This window comes from Pygoscelis adeliae, unplaced genomic scaffold (genome assembly GCF_000699105.1).
Source record: "Pygoscelis adeliae isolate BGI_AS28 unplaced genomic scaffold, ASM69910v1 Scaffold60, whole genome shotgun sequence".
In the NCBI taxonomy this organism is placed as follows: domain Eukaryota; kingdom Metazoa; phylum Chordata; class Aves; order Sphenisciformes; family Spheniscidae; genus Pygoscelis; species Pygoscelis adeliae.
In genome coordinates this window covers 2,766,534-2,788,929 of record NW_008823954.1, presented here as the reverse complement: position 1 = coordinate 2,788,929, position 22,396 = coordinate 2,766,534, and the positions used below count along the sequence as shown (strand labels likewise).

At 44.7% G+C, this 22,396-nt stretch overlaps 1 protein-coding gene across 1 annotated transcript in view; it reads right to left on the bottom strand.

The window, feature by feature from the left end:
- Window positions 1–1,098: 1,098 nt before the first annotated feature.
- GRIN2B (glutamate receptor, ionotropic, N-methyl D-aspartate 2B) overlaps window positions 1,099–22,396 on the bottom strand; it is a 206,735-nt gene continuing 185,437 nt past the window's right edge. The window contains exons 10-13 of the mRNA XM_009322194.1: window positions 9,820–9,980; window positions 7,515–7,702; window positions 4,873–5,111; window positions 1,099–3,006 (exon numbers count right to left, since the gene is read on the bottom strand). Coding sequence (XP_009320469.1) covers window positions 1,099–3,006; window positions 4,873–5,111; window positions 7,515–7,702; window positions 9,820–9,980 — 2,496 coding nt within the window. The remainder of the gene's footprint in view (window positions 3,007–4,872; window positions 5,112–7,514; window positions 7,703–9,819; window positions 9,981–22,396) is intronic.

Here is a 22,396-nt window from a genome sequence, read left to right as displayed (position 1 = left end):
CTGTTCCACTGTGTTTGTTATCCGGACACCTTATAGGATCGTGGGTTTATTTTGCTTTCTCCACAGACATTTCAAGTATAAAGTTATTGTATATACTCGCGTATAGGCTAACCCATACTATACGCTGCTCCCACCCTTGAAGTATGTCACAACTAGTGAGCAATTCACAGCTAATGAACCAACCCTGCGCCCCTCCCTCCAAACTCCTCTCCTTTCAGTGCAAACCAGCATTGTCTGTCAGAGATCCCAGCAGCCTCCCTGACTCCAGGGTTGCTTTCCCAAACTCAGACCCCACTTCCTTTCCATCTCTCCCACTGGTCTGAATCCCACAGATTCAATGGCTGTAATAGCCATAGTGAAACGACCAGCCAGACCTGCAGACAAGCCTTCTCGTCCTCTCCCCACACCCCCCAGCAGACAATTCAAAATTTTAGCATAAAATTTCTCAGCATGTACGCAAATATATATATATTTCAGCCCTAAACCCCCATAGTCTTCACAAAATAATGTAACGAGAACCTCAGTATAGCTAACATATAAGTGCATCATCAAGTTAGTCGTGTTATTCCCCCTTCACTTTCTTCACATCTTCAAACACTGCTCTTTTCTAGGCAGTTTTAGGAAGAGTTGCTTGAGCAAGCGTATTTTCCTGCATGTCCATTACACTGCTTCTGCTGTCTCCTGCCACACACACATGTGTGTGCACATGCCTTTCTCTGCCAGGAGCCAGCAAAAGTGAAACGCTAGAGTCACTGCCGCTCCCCCTCAGCCCACCCCTTCCCTGCCTTTTTCTCCGCTTCCTGAAATCACGAGCGAGGATATCCAACTCCGACGTCACTGTAAAGTGCAATGGCCAGGAATGGAGGAGAATGGGAGGAGCGAGAACATGGAAAAAGAGATAAAAGGGGAGGGGTGGGAAAGAGGAGGAAGAGGGGAAACCAAAGAGGTGGCACTTGTCACCAGTGCTGCACTACTCAGAACTCCAGTATCCCACAAACTAAGGATGACCCAGGAGAGTAGCCAGTGGGATTGATCCCACCCCACCCTCCCAGGCTCCACAAACACCCCCAGTCCCTCCCCGCGCTCTTCCCCTCTCACTCAAACATCAGACTCAATACTGGAGAGTTTCTCATAAACATGCCCGTTGCTGGAGCCATTGAAAGCCCTGGGGTTTTTGTTGTTAGGCACACAGGGGTTGGACTGGTTCCCTATACAGATGTCCTTCTGGAAACGGGCTGGCACAGCCCCATGAAGGGCTGAGACCACCGGCTTGTTGGTGGTGACGATGGCTGGGAAGTCTGGCCTGGCTTTGGGCCCTCCTGCCACCACAGGCTGCCTGAAGAAATAAGATTTGCTGCCGTGGAGCAAGCATTGGTCATCCCCAAAAGTGGGGATGAAAGGGTTTTGGGTGACCCGGTCGGGGTAGAGCGACTTGCTGAGCATGTAGCCCCCGCTGCTGCCGGGGTTGTTGTGGTGGTGGTAGCTGGTGGCGGGCACTGAGGACTTGTTGTTGGCAAAGGTGGTCTCACTGGCTGGCATCTCAAACATGTGGGCGTAGGGGCTCCCCTCCAAAAAGCGGCCCTTGTCCTTGAGGCTGACGCTGCGGGGGGCCAGGGCCGAGTCATCCTTCTGCAGGTCCACAAAGGTGTCGTAGGAGTGCTGCCGGCGGAGCTTGTTGCGGTTCTTCTTCTGCACCTTGGAGGCAGAATTGGAAGGGCTCTGAGGATATTTGGAGGAGGAGGTGGCGCTGGTGGCCACGGGCACGGGGGCAGGCGGCTGGTCCAGCTCTTGGAGAGAGTTGTCCTCACTGATGTCGTACAGGTTGCCTGCTTTCTTGCAGGCCTCGCAGCGGATGCAGGCCTGGCGGGTGGAGTTCTGCCCCACCACCGATGGCGTGTAGTTGTGCAGCTTAGAAGGGCAACCGCGGCAGAAATTAGCCCCGGGCCGGTCCTCCCAGTCTAGGTTGGTCAGGTTCTTCTCCCATGGCGCTGGGACCCCGCTCACAACGCCATGCTTGTGCTCGTTGCCTCCACCAAACTCGCCCGAGCCGTGCTTGTGGTGGGCCCTGTTGGTGCAGGATCCACCCCCTCCTCCTCCCGCATCGCGCTTAAACTCATCTCCCCGCTCTTTGTAGATATCCGTCAGGTCCACGTGTTCCCAGTGCGGTGAGTTCTCCTTGGCCCGAAACTGGTCCAGGTAGAAGTCCCGTAGTCCTTCCTTGTCCCTGAAGTAGCGCTTGTGGTCAGGCGAGCGGGGCGGGCGCCGGCGGTAGGCCAGCTCTATCTCGTCAAACTCCCGCCGGGACTTGGCAGAGGCCGGGCGCTTCTTCAGGCTGTCCTTGTACTGCTGCTTCCGCCGCTTGGCTGCGTTGCCCTCGATATTGCCGTAGGTGACCGTGTGAGTGGAAATGTCAGAGACATCTGAGCGGATCAGGTCGTCGTGGGCCCCGCTGCCCCCATAGCGGTCACTCTTGAAGGAGAACTTGCCATAAAGGTCGCCCAGCTGGCTGTGCTTGGCAGGGGGTAACCCCAGGTCCAAGGGCTTCTTCCCGATGGACCGCGACTGGGCATTGAAGGGCGGGTTGTCACAGTCATAGAGCCCGTCGATGGAGCTGGTGCTGCCAATGCTGTGGGGGCGGTGGTGGTGGTGGTAGTGGTCCTGATACACATTGCTGTCCTTCAGCTGGAGGTTGCCAAAGGTCCTTTCCACCTCACTAATATAGTCACTAAAGAGGTTCTCCTCGCAGGGGGGGTTGTTGTAGGACTTGCAGTCTGAGTGGGTGAAGCTGCGGCGGTGCTCGGAGATATCGTAGACCGATGACTCACGGCGGATAAAGTCCAGGGCACTCTGCGGTGAGCCATTGACCCCTGACAGGTTGGCCATGTTCTTGGCTGTCCGAAGCAGGCGGAGGATGTTGGAATGGGTGTTGTTCATAGTCGCTGTGGGGGAGTTCATTGCTGACTGGCGTTCCTCGATGGCCACGCCATGGATGCAACTGTAGATACCCTGAAATGAGAGAAAGCAGGAAGGTGAGTGGTCCTGCAAAGAATACACCAAAGGGGACCTGGACTGGGACGCACCCTATGCAGCAGCAGCATGTTCCTGTAGGACAGCAAGGCCTGTCAGCCTTCCATCATGAAGCACAATCAAATCAAATCAAATCAGACCTACTCTACCAAACCTTGCTGTTCTGCCCCTTTTTCTTGCCCCTCACATTTTTTCCTTCCCCTCCATTCCTCTTCCTCTGGTTTGCTTCATGTCATATCTGTAGGATGCAGGAATACCTGCTTGCATCTGTAAGAGTTACTCAAATCTAGTAGGCGTAACACGGAGTTGCAAATGGGGAAAATAATATCCTTGGGAATAAAACCATCAAGACAAATGATTCTGTGTGGATGAGAGGAAGAAAGTCTGTTTTGGCCCTTGAAATTCATCTGGACATCAGTGAATCAATGAGACAGAAGCTATCTTAAAAAGGGAACAGCTTCATTTGTCATAAACTTAGCTACATTAATCACCAGTACAGATTAGAAAAGGAAACAGAAAGAGCAGGACTGCCAAATAGGTATTTAGGTCTTTTGCATCTGGTTGAGTGAGGTACAGTAGAATTTTTAATTGCATTCTGTTAAATTTAACAGTGATAACAGGCTCCAAATTGACATCCCTGAAAGTGGAAGTCCTCTATTCAACCTCAAATCAGGCAGCAGAAGTGCCCGATTCCTTCACATTCCCCACTAGCTCATTTCATGCATGACACAGACTGTTTGCAAGGGCTACCCACCCCTAGGAGCAGAAGAAAAGGGGCTCATTTATTCCCTGGTCTGCCAAATGGCACCTTCTGATTAATGTAAATTGTGAAATGGACACCATCACATCATGTTACCATGGTTTCTCAGCAGCTAGCAGATGATTAACACTTTTCAGACTTTTCACCAACCTGGCCCAGGTCTAACAGATAACCCCAAAATGAAAGAATCTGTACTTAGCTAAGGATCACCAAACACAATCCCCCATCTCATCTCTAGACTAAACCAAGTTAGAAACTAACAATAGAGAAGAGAGGCTGTGCCCCTGCATTCAAAAGGCTTTGTCATTTTTCCTCAACAATATGTATGTAGCAATTATATACTCCTTGCACAATCAAAGTTAATTCTGTTACATTGGGCACTGAAGTCAAAAATGCTGAGATTTGACCTCACTTCAGAATCAATCAGGAGAAGGGGCCAGTGGCTTGAAAGAAGAAATAAAAGCTCCAAATGGGACACTGCTAGCTACACTAATAGCAGAAAGATGACTCAGAAATGACTAGAATCTGCTTTAAATGTAAATATTACACCCTAAGACAGATTTGCATAAAGCAATTGCTAGGTTCATGTGGTCATCCTCTCTGGAAGGATTTCTGCATGGTTTAGGGCATGGCTTTTGCTTAGGAACCTCTCACTGTCCATGATAACACACTTCTAGTTAACATAAGGTCAGCTGAACAGCTGTAATATAAAGGACAATGAAAAACTCCTGAATTTCTAATCAAGTTATCCACCATTACTTGACTTATTATCCCCAAATTTGGCCTCCTCACAACTCACTTTGGAGGAGCAGACAGTTACAGTTAACTTCTCTTTATACCGCATTTTCATTTCCATGTGAAATTTCCATTTCTATGACCATAATCCAGCAAAGGACCAGAGATGTCGCAGAAAAACATTAGATGCTCTTGCAACTTTAACGGTGAAAAGATGCCAGCCTTTATCCTGCAGACCACCATGCTATGCCACCTGTGTGTTAGACTGTCTTGGTGGATTTCTCCATCTCCAGTAGCTAGGACTGTCTGAATAAATCTTCTGTTCCTCCCCGCTAGCTAATGACACTCACCCTGCTGATGGAGAAGACCACACCGGGCTTGCCAGAGCAGACGCCCATGAAGCAGTGGCGGAATTGCCAGTAGAAGAGATGCTCACAGATGAAGGTGATCAGACTGAGGGCCATGGCTGCTCCCAGCATGTAGAAGACACCTGCCATGTTATCTATATCCAGCTGGCTGCTCATGACCTCGTTCTTCTCATTGTGACAAATGCCAGTGAGCCACAGCGCTTCCAGCTCCTCCATCTCCCCTAGAAAGACAGAGAGAAGGAAAGAAACAGGTTAGCCAGCCCTGCAATGGCTAAAGAGCTCAAGCTGGGGCAGACTGAAAGCAAGAAGCTGATCTAAGGTCATTTCCAGTGGCCATGCTTTTTTTCCACATCTATTACATCCATGAAATATCCTGACTGCCCTTCTGATAGGGGCAGGTGCAATTTGTGAGAGGGAAGGCAACAGAATTTTTCCACAGCCAGATATTAGCCACAAAAATCTGTACCACAGGGCACAGCTATCACACTTGCCAAATGTCTACAGTGAGATCCTGAAAAAGTTGTTGTCGTAGTTTAACCTCAGTCGGCAACTGAGCACCACGCAGCTGCTCGCTCACCACTAGTCTGTTAGGAGTGAGAACTGTCGCTCAGCCTACTGAAGCACACTAACAATTTAGATAGGTAATTAAATTGTTTACCTTAATCAGGAAAAGGCTTGTGAGGCTTTGAGAATCTCCTTCTATTTTGCAGTCAAGATATAAAATGCTCTCTAATGGGAGTGAAGTTTATGAGGGGAAAAATGTTTCCTCTGTGTAAGGATATTTGTGAGAGGAATTTCAATTGAGGGCACTTCATTAACAACAGGATCTCTAAGCATTCCTTTCTGTTGTGCTTTACCATGTGTGAAGGTACTTTTAAATAAAAATAACTGAAGATATTAATAGGTATTGTAGTGGTTTAACCTCAGCCGGCAACTGAGCACCACACAGCCGCTCACTTACTCCTCCCCCAGCCCCGGTGCGATGGGGAAGAAAATTGGAAGAGTAAAAGTGAGAAAACTCATGGGTTGAGATAAGAACAGTTTAATAATTGAAAGAAAGTAAAATAATAATAATAATAATAATAATAATAATAATAATAATAATAGAAAATTACCTCTAGCCCAGCCGAAACCAGGACAGTTGTGCACCAGATGACTGAAGACCTGGCCTCACAAACTTCCACTTTCGTATTAGGTCAATGAAGGGAAAAATCAGTGACTGATACTGGTAGATAAAAGTGAGTCACTTCTAAATGAAAACATTGTACATTTCCAGCTCAGAATTCAAAATGTTGATTTTTTTTAAATCAAAATGTCTGATTTTGAGTTTGTTTCCATCATAACCATAGCTCATTAAAACTAGGTGCAATGTTCCCAAAAATATTTGTGTATTTTTACCTGTTTTTCTTCCCTTCAATTTTGTCCAAATTCAACACTTCCAAGCCCTTTGACCAATCAAAAATATTACTAATTTATATCAGCTAGGAACAAATGTTCTGTAGTCTAATTTCATACCCCACTTACTCCCATTATGGTATTTTCATGAGGGGAAAGAGAGAAATAAACACTCATACACATACTGAGACATTCAGAAACAAACTAATTTTGCAGGTTGGCAATTCTTTTCATTCTGTTAGAAAATTTAGTTTTTCACATTTTCAACCACAGTCCAGTGACAGGGGGAAAAAAATCCATATATTTATGTGGTGCCATAGCACAGTCTTTAAAGCTTTATGAAGGACTTATGTCTTTTTCTGAAATAATACATATTAGGCTGTTTAGGAGGCAGAACACCCTATCCGTCAGGTGGTCAATTTTCTGCTGAAGTATATCAGAGCTTTGTTCTTTCCATATTTATTATACCATATGTTATTTTCAGATTTCAGAAAAAAAGAAATACTTATAAATAAAATAACCTGTGAATTTTAGTTATTCAAAAAAAGGACACAGCAAGATGTAATATGGAATGGAAAGGGAAAGCCAGGAAAATATTTTCTAAGGAATTCCTCATCCCACGAATAATTTTTTTTAATAATAGCAATTTCTCTGTAAAAAGAGATGAACTAGGTAACTATAATGTTCTGATTAAAAACTCACTCCAGAATACGCTTCTGAGTCTCAAGTCCTTCCTTGGTTTTTTTTTTAAGTTTTGGAAAATCTGAGTTAACTCTTTCATCCAGAAATATTTATCCTTTAATTTTGTAAACTCTGCATGGCTTGACCCTGTCTTGAACTATAAAGCATGGGATGACCACGGAAAGTCCAGTATAATTAGTGGGTTTGGTCATGGCAAAACTTCAAAGGTAGTGAAAAGTTCACAACAGAAATCTTGTTTTTACAAGACATTCTTCACACAAGATATTTTTCAAACATACATCTGAGCTGGTTCTATGAAACCTTTAGTGCTTTTGACATCACTTTTGATGATACTGCTACCCTGCATCAGTAACATAAAACAAGTGACATCCTCACATTTTTGGTGCAATGCCTCTAACAAACCCTTGTTAATAAGTTCTTGTTCTCAATGCGAATCTGAAGCACCAGAGCTAGGAACTTCTATTTCTTACATGCAAGACTTGGTATTTCTTAGGAAAACTCCAACTCCTCTTTTTCTTGTCACTTACCATCTCCAAAAAGCTGTAGAATGGCAAGATCAACCTGGCGCTTCCAGCCTGAGTCCTTTTGGATGGCAATGCCATAGCCGGTGGAGGCAAACACTTTCCCACTCCCAATCGTCACCAACTTGCAGCCTTCATCTCTGCCAGCCATGTAGTTTAGCACTGCTGCATCATAAATGAAAGCATCCAACTTCCTGCACAGGTGCAAGAAACAAGAGGGGTATAGTACAGAAAAGGTAGAATCTGTATGAGTTCAAAGGTGTTCTCAGGTAATTAAGGCAGAAAAGAACCTCTTTCAGATAGACTACAATAGGCTGCATCTTCACCTTCATCAGAGTTAACTAAAATCTGAGCCTAGAACCTGTTTACAGGTGAAGCTAGATTATAAATAAGGACTTTCTATTTCTTCCTGACTCTTAGATAATCATCATTTCTGATCTGAAAGAAAATTTGGAATACAAACATACTGCAAGATAAAGATGAATTAAGAGCAAGTCAAGGGGATCTATAGTCCTAAGAATAGCTTATATTTCTGTACTGCCTTTCATCTCAAAGGAATCTAAAATGCTTTATAAAATGTATCAATATTAGATAGCAAAGTAGGGGCTGGAGTAAGGAAAATATCTCCGATTCAAACTGATGGCATGACTTAGCTGAGCAAAATGTAATTTTTTCAAATTAAATATAGTCAGGGCATCATGTTTAACTCCTCTATTACTGTGAAAAGCACTACTGGATCTTTACCAATGTCAAGTGGCCATGAGAGCAGCTTTATGGTTTACCATGCTGAGTAGCTCTTTGGTAAAGAGTGCTTAGCTGAAAACCACATGAAAAATTGTTTCAACACAGAGAAATCCCCGTTATGGGCTGCGATGGGTAGGGAGGGGTAGACAGCATAACAGACTGATGAGAGCCTTCCTCTCACTGCAACAAATTGATCTGGGTGTGGGGGTAGTCTCAGGGGGCTCCGTCTTCCACATAACCAAAGACAGCCGATGAGTAAATCCTCCCACTAGACCTGAAATGAAGCACTTTCCAATAAAAGACCAAAGACCTTCCACCTTGCACATTCTCACACCCACGCTATCTTTTCGATCCACCTCCTGCACATATATTTCCAGTATGGTGATTATCTCAGTTCAGGTGCGTATCTGTGAGGAAGTCTGTCCAAGGGTGGATATGAAGCCAGGATGACATCTACTGCAAGTGATGAGCTCTATTTCATCCATATATTTCCAGGACAGAGCACATTTATTTCCTGGATGATGACTATCCTGGCAAATGTACCTTCCCAGGATGGCATCCAACAATGGTACAATCATTTATAATGGGCCGTGTGCCTGTGAACCTGGCAAACAGGTTTAGGAATATTCAGTCAATCTAGTAATTGAATTGGCTGAACATCTTCGTTCGTGCTTTGGAATGAACTTTCTCATAAGAGTGCAACAGAAGTGTAAGCAAGAATGGTTTTTTTCACTGGGGCTGGGCTCTGACAACCAGAATGGTCAGGTCTGGGAGGACATCTTTAATTATAAAGGAAAAAGGCTTGCAAAATGGGGTTTTAAGTTAGCTCCTTTACAGATTCACTGTTATTAAAATAGGATGAGCTGTTCAAACATACTTTTTGCCAATTATTTTTCCCACATTTCCCAAATTACCCAAGGAAATGCTCCCATTTTATATACTTCCTTATTAGTCAAACAACATTTTCTTCAGCCCTTGATGCTAAAATATTCCAGGGAGAAGGGCTACTTCCAAAATATTTGCTTCAAGCACAGCTTCCATTACACTATATTAGCTAGTGATACACTGGGGTGGGATTAGTCTGACAAGGATTGTTTCAGCTTCCAGATGAACAAAATCTTTTATACACAGAAGGAGGGAAAACAAAGGAATTTCCAGATGACAATATAAATGCTCTGAAAAAAACTTTGTCCACAGAGGTCTGTGAGCTTTTCCTGTGTATGCATAAGGACCCATCAGCATGAAACATCTTGACAAAGCAAGGTCTTCAGGACTAATATACACAAGGCTAACATACACAAGGGTACAGAAGATCCTCTTTTTTCTTTTTTTTTCCCAAATAGTCTTATAAACACAGCAAAACCAGAAAATCTTACACAGATGTCAATAGAAAAACCTGGATAAGAGAATCACAAAATTATTCTTCTGTGTTGTGTGTGGTCTTGCTATACTTTTACTTATGGAATGATAATGGAGGCTCATTTTCCAAATCCCACAAAAAAAATTCCAGAGAAGCATGCAAGGAAGTCAGGTTTCTGTGGTGAGTAAGCATGGAAGAAAGTCTCACCCAGTCTTCAGCGAGAACAGTGCATCATCCACCCCCCTCTGATTGAACTTCACCATGTAGCTGTGCATTTCAGGGTAGTTGTTGCGAATATTCCTTTCTGTGCTGCCATTGGGAACCGTCCCGAAGCGGAAAGGGGGCGAAAAGTCATTGGGTTTCTGGAACTGGAGAGACAGAAAAAGAATATTTCTCACAAACTTTCAGCAAGAAGCAGTCATCTGAATGGGAAAACACACTCTCCTCAGGAGGTAGTTCTGATTTTATTTTACTGTCAGGTGGAAAACATTATCGAAAAGGAGGATGTTTCAAACACAAACACAAACGTCTCCTCTTAGTGCCTAAGAACCAAGAAGTGAATCTGAGCAACGTGGTCTTTTTGTCCACTCTGGATTAAGTGCATAACATAGACAGTGATCAAAGATTAAAAGGAGGTTAGACAAAAGGAGGTTAGATAAAAGGAAAAAGGAAAGGGAAAAGGTAACAGCGGCTTTAGAACACAGTCAAGGAAAGATTTTCAGTAAAATCTATGTGCATTTTATCCACAGTGTCATTTATTTTCTAAGTATCTTTTTCAGCTCTGTAGATGCCTTTGCACTTCCTGATTCTGACTGAAGTAGAAAAGTAATTAATGAGGAGAGATGCCTCTCAGAACATCTCACACCCACTTCACCAAACGAATGATCAGCTTTCAAACTTTTGGGCAAATGTCCCAAATGAAATGCTATTAGTGGTTGCAACTTACTAGTAACATTTGATGCCCAGAACCAAGCTGGCAGAATAGTCCAAAGCTTTTGCTGCTCCCAAGAAATACATTCATCATAACATTCCCCTACAGCTGCAAGGTTGTGAGATTTTATATGCCACTTGCTTAACTCAAGTCATAATCAATGCTCTCTGGGGTTTTATGAGCAGTAAAATTCAGGCTGTCAATTATCAAGACTGCTTAAAACCCGTAGAACCAGCAGACGGGAAGGAGCACAGAATCGTAAGCCAGTGACTGAATAAGCAGTAAAGAAAAACATGCAAAGGTGGGTTAGATGGAGGGAAGCCCCCTCTTCTCTTGATATATCAAGCAGTAGCTTGCCTGGTGCTAATTCTTGACTCCCAGCTGTGACTGTATGTTTGGATGATCCTGAGAAGCAAGCTAAGAACATGTTAACAGTCAGACCAAACCCATTGAACAGCAACAGTTCACCTGGTACATGAATATATGCAGTCATGTAGTGCCACCTTCTATAGTGGAAATGTGGCTACAGTCTATAGCTATAGCTTAAAAAACATGCAGATGAACCTTGTTCTTGAGTTCTGCTCAAAGCCAGTTTGGAACCTGGTCAATTCAGCTGAGGAGGCCAAAGCCACTAAAGCAGTGTATCTCATTCACAACGTCTCAGCAATAAGGCCAACCAGGAGCTGTTTCTGTGGGTAGGTGAACACACCGTTCACATCACCTGTTTCTGTGTACCAGTCAACTCATCTGGCTGTGCAAGGGAATCATCTCTCCAGTTTGGAAGATAAGATGGGCTGGCTTGTATATGCACACATGAGCGTGTGAGAGAGAACACACGTCCTACTGCTTTAAGCCAATAGAAGACATCAGGACTGTTTTTTGAAACACAGGTTGGCACATCACCAAAAAAAGAGGTTTCATACAGCATAAAACAGGCAGTAAGGTGGCTCTTAGAACCTTGTCACATCCTCTAGGGATGAAGACAAACTCATAGCTATCAAAACCTGTAATGAAAGCAAACTTTGATGGGAGAAAAATCACTGCAGCATGCTAAAATTATTCTTTTTTACCAAGCTGATTATAGCAGCAGCTTAGGGGACCCATCACAAGAAGGACATTGCCATACCAGGCACAAAGGAACACAGTCTCTCCCCTGACATGCTAAAACAGGAGTTTGCAAAGCAGGCAGCTTGCTTCCCCAGAGGCTGCAGAACCCAGCCTAGAGGGCAGATGGGGCACCCCCTATCCCCATAGAGCCCTCCAACAGAGTCAAGTCAGCAGGGCAAGCAGCAGGCAGGCCCGAACAACATTGGTGTGACCTCAGCTTCATCATGCCCTTTGAGAGCCTCTCTCTGGGCCCAAAGAGTGTTAAGAGAAAAAGAGGTCCCATCCAATGTCCATTTTATACCTCCACTCTCCATTCCCAGTGATACAATCTCTAGTTTTGTCTGCTTCCATCCCTGTGTCTATGAACTGGAGTAAGAAGGATTATAGAGTCAGGCAAGGCTGTAATAAGAGAAACGATCCCACCACTGAACTATCCTTTGTCCCCCCTGTGTTCCAGGGCCCATCTTAGCAGCCAGAGGTGAAAGGCTCCATATTTAATTTTTAACCTCCTGGGCAATCGGTAAATACACTAAAACATTCCTCTTGAAGGAAATTACTGTTTTTGGCAACTGGAAAAGCATGTTTCTAGAGAAGGAAGCCAGGCTCATGGCTTCTACAAAACCACATACTGTGCATTCACTCACCATCCCTTACCCCCTGCTCATTTTTCAGTCAGAACACATCTGCAAATGCAAATTATTCTCCACACAGCCACATGAAGACACATTTCAACCATAGCCTGGCGGATGACAAGACAGGAAACAGTCTGAAAGGATCCATATGGGACCCACACCAAAGATCTTTAGTAGGTGGGCACAGCTCAGTCCAGGGATGGAGGGATCTCCAAAGAGCTCTCCAGAGCCAAAAACTGCTGCATCTTTCTGAGCTCACTTCTGCCCCACACAGCTCATACTGAAGGAGCAAGAAGACATACAAGCCTTCCTAGAAAACATATAGGACAGATGGGGAAGGAGTGTGTCCTCTCCTGGCAACACAGTGGAGGAACTTGTGTGGAGGAACTGGAGAAGATCCATAAGGAGGAAAGTCAATTGACACTGTTGTCAAAGAGTTCAGTAAGGAGAGCCACTTGTTTGGCTTCTCCCAAGGGCTTGGGAGAGTGGGCCTGGATCAGAAGTGTCAGCCCCACGAAAGCAGGGCACTTTTTGGCAGGCTGGTCTAGAAGGAGTCTGAGAGACATGAGACAGGAGCTGAGACACAATGCAGGGGCCATTACATGGAGGCAGCCTGTGCAGAGGTAATCTCAATGCCTCAGTAAATATCGACAAAGGAATTAACAGCAGATATTGACAGAAAGGGTCAGAATTTAGATTAATGAGAGAGAGCTCTCCCATCATTTAATGTAAATGTTTCTCCTGCCAGAGCCCTAAGTCATAACTATTCTACCCCAGGCATCTGCAAAGAGGAGCCCTGTGAGGCTCTGGCAAAAAAATGTGGTGATAACAGGGGAGGGGAAGACAAGAAACTGCACCGGTTGCTGAGCAAACCCAGCTGCAGAGAGTCACAGGGAGCGGCAAACAGGGCTGTACAAGATCAGCACCTGTAGGACCCCCCCCTCACACTTCCCTACAGCAGGAGCCTTGTCCCACTGCCCACAGCTCTACCTGCCTCGAGGGGTGACTGCCTGGGAGGGAACCCGCAGGGCTTGGCTGCAGCCCTGCACCCAAAGAGCCCTGGGCGGAGGCGTACCCTGCCTGCAGCCTCCCACTCACTCACCATGGGGCCTCGGCTGCGAGATGCTCCCCTTGTACCCAAGGTGATGTGACACGCTCTTGCCCATGAGAGAAATCCCTTACGGAGCTGGCTTCACATTAAATGTGGGTGGGAGGTGGATGCTAGAAGTGGGGGCGGGAAGCAGACACCAAGTACACCTGAAGGGCTGCGGTGGCTTTGGGACATGAGATGCCTGTGCTCAGAGCCCAGCGGCTGCCCACCTCTTCAATCCCTCACTCCACAAATTGAAATCAAGAAGCATTAAGTCCAAATTAAACCACAGCTTTGGGAAAGTAACCTCTCAGAGTCAGAGAGCAGAAATCTTCCTGCTCTGGAGAGCGATAAACACACAGGCTGGGGGCTATTAGCACATTCAGAGTGGAGAGCCCCTTTCCTGCTCCCCCCTGCAACTCGCCATGAGAGCTGTCGGCAGCAGCAGCAAGAGCGGGTTTAAGTGACTTGTCTGGCAGAGCTGTTTCATTAGCAATTTGGAGCCGTGCAGTGCAGAAAGCAGCATTGTTCTCAGATGTTTGAATATCAATCTGCATAATGAAACAGGTGATAGGAGCTCTTCCCATTCAGGCAGCCACGATTGGAGCGGATTCAGGGATGAGGGGAAGGGGTTATTTCTAATTGGCCACAATTAATTTGATGAGAATTTTTTTTTTTCAATATATTGTCTATCACCAAATGGTTCCTACAGAAAAGCGCATCTGCACTTATTTATCTGCCTGATGTAGGCCCTGTTTACACTGTAAAGTGTTTGCCAATAGCATTGAAAGCAGTTTCCCAAACTCAGCAAGCTCTCACAACAAAAAGCTTTTTTATCAGTCGATCTACTTTTACATTGCTTTAAAAAAATAATCCCCTGCTGGATAACATAATGAGCTGGCAAAACTTGGTGTGAGTGTGCGTGCGTGGACATGTGTAGTACCTTACCTTTACACAGCTTCTCTGGGAGAGCTCCTTTCACTTTGTAAGGCCCAGACCCTCAGTTTAAATATTCTACCACAGCTCTGACCTGCCAAAATAAGGTCCCCAGGTTCAGCTCCTCTGTTAGCTGCAAGTCCAAAAGAGCTTGAGCCCATGTTAGATACTCTAGGTTCAGTTCATTTGCCCAAGTAATAAGTGCCAAGTTGAGATGCCCCAGGGAATTTCACCCTGGGAGTAGGTCTCTCATAGCCCCTGTGTCAGATTTGCTAGCCACCTGAGGGTATTTTGGATACTCTGGTGCACGTAAATTGGCTCTAAACATCTACATTTGCACAACTGAATCTAGCCACTGGATCATTTGGCCCTCAGGACATCTTCTCCCACCAAAAGTACAGGGAGCCAGCTGCTGTGGGTAGCAGACAGCCCAAAGTGCCCACCACTCTCTTGAACTTGCCCATCAGGGCATCAGTCACAACCTTTTGTGCAGGCACCTATAAGCAGCACTCTGCTTGCTCTTTTGGCAGCCATACAACAAGCAGATATCTGTTGTGGCACAGGCCAAATATCTCTAAAAAAGATGGCATTTATTAGTCAGCTGCAACATAAGATTTAATGACATCAGGCTAGAAAAGCAAAGTCCGTGCTCGAGTGCATAATTTTAGCACAACTTCTCTGCATTGCCCAAACATCCTTGATTGTCTCCTCTTGCTCTGGTTCAGCTGCATGTCACTGCAGCCAGCTTGCACCTTTCCTCATTGCCTGAGAAGCCAGTCAGGCTGTTTGCACAGGAGCTTCATGCAGAACTTGTTAAAAATTAAAGGGTGGGTCAGTGGTTTTCAGGTCTAACTCCGAGGTAGCTTTATGCCTACATTTAAGTCTTGATAGTCTACGCATGTCAACAGCAACATGTCTTGCCCTAGCTGCCTTGCTTCTGTATCCTCTGTTTCAGCCAGGAAATGAACTCCTTCACAGCTAATGGATGACTCTCAAAGAAAGGAGGCGTGTCCTTTTCATACCCCCAAAATATGTCATTTTTGTCCCCCAAGCTGCACCATGAACAATACCACAGAATCACAAACCTGGATCTGGCCCTGAGAAGATGTCTGCTCTGCCCCTCTCTCTCCGGTGGGTCTCTCCTAGACATCACCATTCCTGACAGCTCTTCATTCAGCCTGCTGTGGAAGATGGCTGGTGCTAGAGACTCCCTCACTCCCTGGACAACCCACGCCAGGGCTTTACTTTTAGAAAGTTCTTCCAAGTGTCTGAACTAAAGCCTTCCTGCTGCAATCCAACTGCAGTATTTTCTGTTATCTTCACCATGGGCATGGAAATCAGAATAGTCTCTTCTCTGAAGTTGCATTTTATGTTTTTGAAGACCATTGAGCTGTTTCTTCTCCATGTTCTTGCACTGGGGCTAAAGAGGCCCAGTTTCCTCAGTCTTTCTTTGCAAGCTGCATTATCTAGACCTCCAACCATTCTTGCTGCTGTCCTTTGGCTGTATCTAGTAGGTCTTTCCTTGACTTGCCTTTGGTTGGTGGACATGCTCTCCACCTCCACTGTACCAAGAACAATCTGATCATGACCCCAAGATGCTGAGAGAACATTACACTAAAAAAGCTCACAGAAAGACAATAAAAGCATTGCTAGTGAGAGTTAATGCTCGTTATTACTCTCCTCAGTGCCTCTCTATGTTATATCCTTTTCCCTCTGTCCTTTAGTCTTGTCATCTGCAGCTTGCAAGTTCTTCAAAGCTGTAACTCTGTCCTGAATTGCATCCACGTGGTGACCAGTTTGTTTCTGGAACGTCAATCATCACTGCCCGAACCATCTTCAGGGCTTTCACTGTATTCTTTTCTTTATCCAGCTTGATCGTGCACATAGGCACATCCACACAACTGTGCCCCATCACCTGTCCTGGTAGAGGAAGTGCTCTACAGATTCCCAGCGTGGAGTCTGCTCTGTTGGTATGTTGGTGCAGGGCACTTTTATATTGCTGCGATAGCATCCCAGCTAGGAGTGTGCCAGCCCAACAACATAGGGAGAAAATCATACTGCAATCCTAAATTATAGCACTGGTACAATAATCTGTGAGGAGAGCAGACTAAAGAGACTGTGCTGCTCATTCCTCTGTTACTCGTGAATCACTTGTACAGATACTTCTCAAGCTTCATTCCTAAAGCATCCCTCTCCCCTCTGCGCAGTCACCTAGCTTTGACATTACAGATATTTTTTACTCCCAAGGTGGAACTCACAGCCATTTCCAAGTGACTACAAGTTTTCAGATCCGCCTTTTACCCTAGCTCTGATTTCCTCTCTTCTTCTGCATTCCCTCACAAATATCACCCTCCACCTCCTCAGCAGTGGTTGGGACTCCTCACAGCTCAGAATCCAGTCACCACATCAACTCTTCCTGATTGTTGGGCCCAGTCGCAGAAATCAGCCCTAAGATTGCAGTGGCAAAAACCCAGTTTCTTGTCTTCACCAGTCAAACAATACATGCCTTGATTTATAAACAACAGCAACCAAAAAAAAAAAAAAGGAATTAACAGCATCAAATTCAATATAAGTCAGTTTTGGGAGGGCATAAAAATACCTCGTGCTCCCTCAGACTTTGACTTTGTGGTTTATCTTATTATTCAATACCCGGTGATGTTTCAAATTCTCTGGTCTTGCTTTGCATAGTGCTTTCACCCATGAATTCCTCTAGATAAGTCTGAGAAAGGAGTTATCAGCTAGTGCAGCTGACTGCAGCAAAGTTGGCAAAGAATTAGATTAAAGTCACTTTTAAAGGAAGATGTAGGGTGGGTCAGACCCACAAACAAGAAGAAAAGTATCTATGAATGTCTGATGGTGAAATAGGGACACGTGTGGGTCAAGGAAGGGAACAGAGCAACCTAGGGACAATGCAGAGGTGAGGGGGGGCAGGTGAAAGCAAAAGAAAGGAGTTCAAATATAGCAACTTTAAAAATAGTTGTCCTTGTAAAATAACTGAGATGAAAGCAGAGATCCAACTGGTGGAAGAAGCCGCCATCACATGCAGTTATTGCCAGAGCAATGCACACAATAGGATTGTGCAGCCTCTTTGCAAGCTGGATTGCTATGTGCAGACCTGCTCTGTGCCGCTTCTGCACAGAGCAGAAGACTGCAAACCTTGGGCAGTGCAGTGTTGCCCCAAACAGATGGCATTTCAGGGGTCCCACATCTTCCATAGCCAGACCTACATGCGCATGCTGGGACCACACTGCCTTTCTGCTGACACAGGCATTACGGATACACCAAGCCTGTGCGGCCATTCCAGAATCAGACCATCACATGTGGACAGAGTTCACCCACCACCAACAAACCAGGTGTCTTCTGGGTCTGCCAAGTGTGTGAGCACTATGCAGACTTTGTGCAGCTTCTCTACCCAAAAGGTAACACTAAGGCTTTAAAACTTCCTCAGGACACATTTGGCAGGCTAGAGGCTTCACACTGTTCGGTGTGTCAGTCACACTGTTAGGTGTCCCTCAAGCTTGACCAGAGAACAACATCTGTAGTGGAATCACTGAGCTTCACCAGTCAGAGACAAAAGCTCCTTGCACAGCCCTAATATTAGTAGGTGTGGTTCAGATGAGCACAGCCTGTGCTGTCTGTTGCAATTAAGCGGGCTATGGGATCTTAGGTACAGTACACTTAACTTTTGCTTGCATGCATGTAGAGGATGGAGATCATCTGTTTATCCCAGCATCAAATCACGCCATGTATTTCATCCTTGGAAGTCAGCTTCCTTGGAAGCTAAACACAATGGGGCAAAAGGCACCTACGGAATAATCCCAGGCAAGCACAAAACAGATAGTGAGGCAGAAAGATGCCGGTTAGTACACTCATGTCAATATCATTAGAAGTGTAGATGTTCATTCAGAGGGAGAAAATTAACTGATAACCAAGTCCTTGAGAGGAGAGGTGGCAGCTAAGTATGGAGGAGTTTGAAATCTGCTTTGTTTGCACATGAGACAGCTGGTTAACAAATTATGAAACACTGAGAAATTCAGGGGATGTAAGTTTGGTGGGGGAGCAATTCCATTTTTCATCCATTTTTCACTAAGGAAGGCAGATTGGAGCCTCCTATCTTCTGAGCACTAATAGTAGCCAACTTGCTTCAGCACTTTGTATATGGGTACCAACCACTGGGCAGTAGGGTGAAACCCTGCACAAGTCTGGCAAACCTCCCAAAGACTTCACTGGGGCCAGAATTTTCATCCAAGTAATTAGAAAAGCCTAGTCATCACATTAATGCAATTTCTTAAGCACCTCTGTAGGCAGGGAGGCAAAGCAAAAAGCAGGGCACTCGAGGCAGGGCAGCTGGGGCATCCCAGCACCATCCCAGAGGTGTGAGAAAATGCCTTCCTTTAGACTTCCGCAGAAAGCTGCCTCCCATCTGCAAGCAGATGACAGCAGAGGAATGAAAACTGCATCACTCCCTTGTGAGTCCTGGGGCACTGGAGCAGGTACACCTGATGCAAGCAAGCCTGCTGGGCCACCAAGACTCAGTGGAAGTTTGACCTTGAATAGCCAAATGCCTGGGAGAAGCAGGGCTCCTTTCCACCAGGTGAAGTCAAAATGCCTGGGAAGATACAACCTGCCAAGTTGTATCAAGTATATGTATGTACATATAACTTCAAAGATCACGGTCACTAGCCATAAGCAATGAAAGGGGGGAGCGGGGGGGCTGTTGTATTTTTTTTTAATCCTGTAGATCTCATCCTCCCATTCCCTCCCCACCAGTAATTCAGCCCTGATCATTCAGATGAAGGAGGCCAGCTCTCATCATTCAGGCTGCCAAATCCTGGTGGCAGGGCCATTGTCTTTTATTTGACTGCAGAGTGCCAAGTACATTTGTGGCACTGTATAAATAATAAATAAAAATATTCATTGCTTCCCTCTCCGCTGACATATACTGACGCGAGAAGCAGGACAATCCTTTGCTCCTCGCTCCCTCCCCGCCTTACATAACTCTCCGAAGATGGCTTTTTCCAGACTGCCAAAAAATTATCACAGAAGCGACCAAATTTGCCCAGAGCCTCCAAAGGGTTAGCTCCAAGAGCCGGTTAAAAGGAAGATGAAAAGGAAGAGTCAGTGGTGGCCGAGGCCTGGGAAAGGCCAGGACAGCATGGTGGGGGGAATGCAGAAGCTGCAAGCTAAGGACCGTGCCGTGGCCCCTTGCCAACATCCCTCATCCAGCAACTCCCACCCGTGCCACCAGCAAAGCTCAAGGGGTTGCGTTTCTCCCTTTCCAGCAAGGATGAATTAAGCCTACGGTCTGACTCTGAGTATCCCCTCCCCTTGTATCTTACCTGCTTAAGTTCCCAACTAAACTGCATTTTAACTGGCACTAATCCTGAAGAGTCCCATTACAAGTTTTTACTGCCATTAAATCCCTCCAGATCAACAGAAAAGAGAGAATCCTGAGAGACTGAGTCAAGGCTAAAGCATATCGCAGCCTCCTCACCGCTCTGTGCTACGCAGCACTGAGCTTAAAAAAAGAGGGAGAATGACAAAGAAAGTAGGACTGAAGTGGGGGGAGAAAAAGCATGCCTGAAAACCCACTGCCTTTAAACATTTATAGCCTTAATACTACTGAATCACTTTTTAGCACACAGGCACAGAGGTTTATTCCAAGGATCTCAGAAAGCATAAAAATTGTGCCAATCCAAAGAGTGCAGAATGACTAAATCTACGATAAATGTACCCATCTACAACTGTAAAAAATTATCTGAGATCATATTTATGTACACAGTAAATGTAAGTCAGCAGTTAGAAAGATCTATTACTAACATACGATATGCTGTAGCTATTTTAATAGCTATTTATTAATATGAAGACTTTAGCATAATACATAATTACACAGATATATACTGCACTATATAGTATTTGTAAATAGTTCATACTATAGTAACTGATGATTTACAAAGAGGTGCAGAGATATCATCAGAATTTAAGGCATAAAATTTCAGACTATCAGAGCTCTGAGTTTTCCACACTTCACTATGAACCAATGTTCGTTATATTAAGCACTAGTCAGTACCACTAATGTTATATATAAGGTCATATTTAAGCAAAAGACTGAACACAGTTCAACTTATTTACAGGAAGATGTCCCCCCCCCGAGAAGCACTGTGGAAAGAAATTCAACTCTACCCCATGACGTAAGGTTTGGGGGTTTGGGACTTCTTTATTTTTTTGTGTTTTGGTCAAGTAAGGTGCATCGGACTCTACGCATTTTAAAAAAGGTTCTGATTTATCACAAGAGGACAGAGTTGGAAGTGGCATGGTCTTACTCCTGTCTAGCTAACTCATATCTCCACAAAGGTCTCCTGACAATAAAAATCATACTGATGTTGAAAGGACTGCATATTTTCTGTGTTTGGACACCGCCACATAAAACTTTCTTTGTATCATGCAGAAATGTGTGAAAGTACCACAAATGTCTGTTGACAGTAAATGCGCAATCCCCTGGAAGATTTGTACTGCCTCCAAGCCAGCTGGTTAGACAATCTTCCCCTTAAAGACCTCACAAGGCACAAGACTGACCCCCACTTTTGGTCCCCTTGGAAAATTTCTAGCTGACAGATATACCCACTCTGCGTTTTTCCTAGACTTCTCCAGAACAGGTATTTGTTGTACAAAAGCTGCAAGCTCAGAAAAGCATTTAACTTCAATCATGTGAATAATAGCCCATTGACTTTAATGTTGCCACACATAAGCGCAAAGTTAAGCACATGCTTAAGTGTTCTGCATATCTGGGATCTTTGTATAATTTAGATTTAATGTGCCGCAGAGTACAATGTAGGAAATAATTCATTTTTCAGTTTCATGGCCAAGCATCTATTACTGCAGAAATACAGCAGATCCTTTTTTGCAGGTTTTTCAGTGAGACTTTTGCTTTGTATCAACCTGAAATGTTTCATTCACCTCAGAATAAAGTGTTGTTTTGTCTTCCAATTATCTCCTTCTGTCCCTTTCCTTTGTTACAGAAAAATATCTTTATTTTCCTTTTTTTTTTTTTAAATGTAGGTCAATTTTATGAGTACTGCCTTTAGAAAATGACAAGTCAAAAATACATGTCAGAAATATCAAACAAAATATTTTGTTTCAAGTACACTAAAATGAGCTACTTTGGCAAATATCAGAGTTTCCCTCTGCCTTCTTATGCTCTCCCCAGATTTTTTTTCAGTAAAAACATTGGCCAGTTTTAGCTCCAAAACTGCTTTTTTTAAAAAAAAAGCATATCTATTGAAAAAAATAGCTGAGCTATCCTGCACAGAAACAGGCTCTTTGTCTCAACATTTCATTAACATCTTAAAAAGCAAATAAGTCAAATATGTGTGAAATTTCAGCAATCTATATTAATTTGCAGGCATGCAGAAATCCATTTCTCTCCCTTTTATGTCAATTACAAAATTACCATTTTGATACTTTATTAGCTTCTTTGGCATTTCCAACTAATTTATAGGCATGGATACTATTTTTATTATTATTATTAACCTACTGCATTCTAAATTATTTTATTTAAATGCCCTGTTGGTTGTCCATATTTGCTTTTATTCTATTACTACTGTATATGAATGGAAATTACATATAGCTATTAGATTATTTCACACATTAGTTCATTTTATATAATCTTTCCTGTATTTATTGCCTTCGTTAGACTGAAATACCGCAGGCACTTGTTTCTCTAATGTGTCTGAAGCTCTCCCGTTATTGGAAATTGGGTTATATCTCCTGATTACAGTCAGATGAAATCCAGACCCGGGAGCCGGCTGCAGTATTCTGCGACAGGCCATCTTACCAGCAGGGCTTTCGCAGCGGGTCAGGACCATAGCAGCCCCCCACATGGACCCCAGACGGATGCAGCCCAGCGGCACATGCAAGGATGCTCCGGCTGGGCTCGCCGGCACTGCTGCCAAGGGGCAGAGCTCCGGCTGAGGAGCTGACCTGGCCAGCACGGCTCTACACTTGCCAGGACCACATCCAGACGCTCCACTGCATGAGATGGACCGGCGGAGGCAGGGAGCGCTGGTTTGGCATCTATCCAGGAAGAGC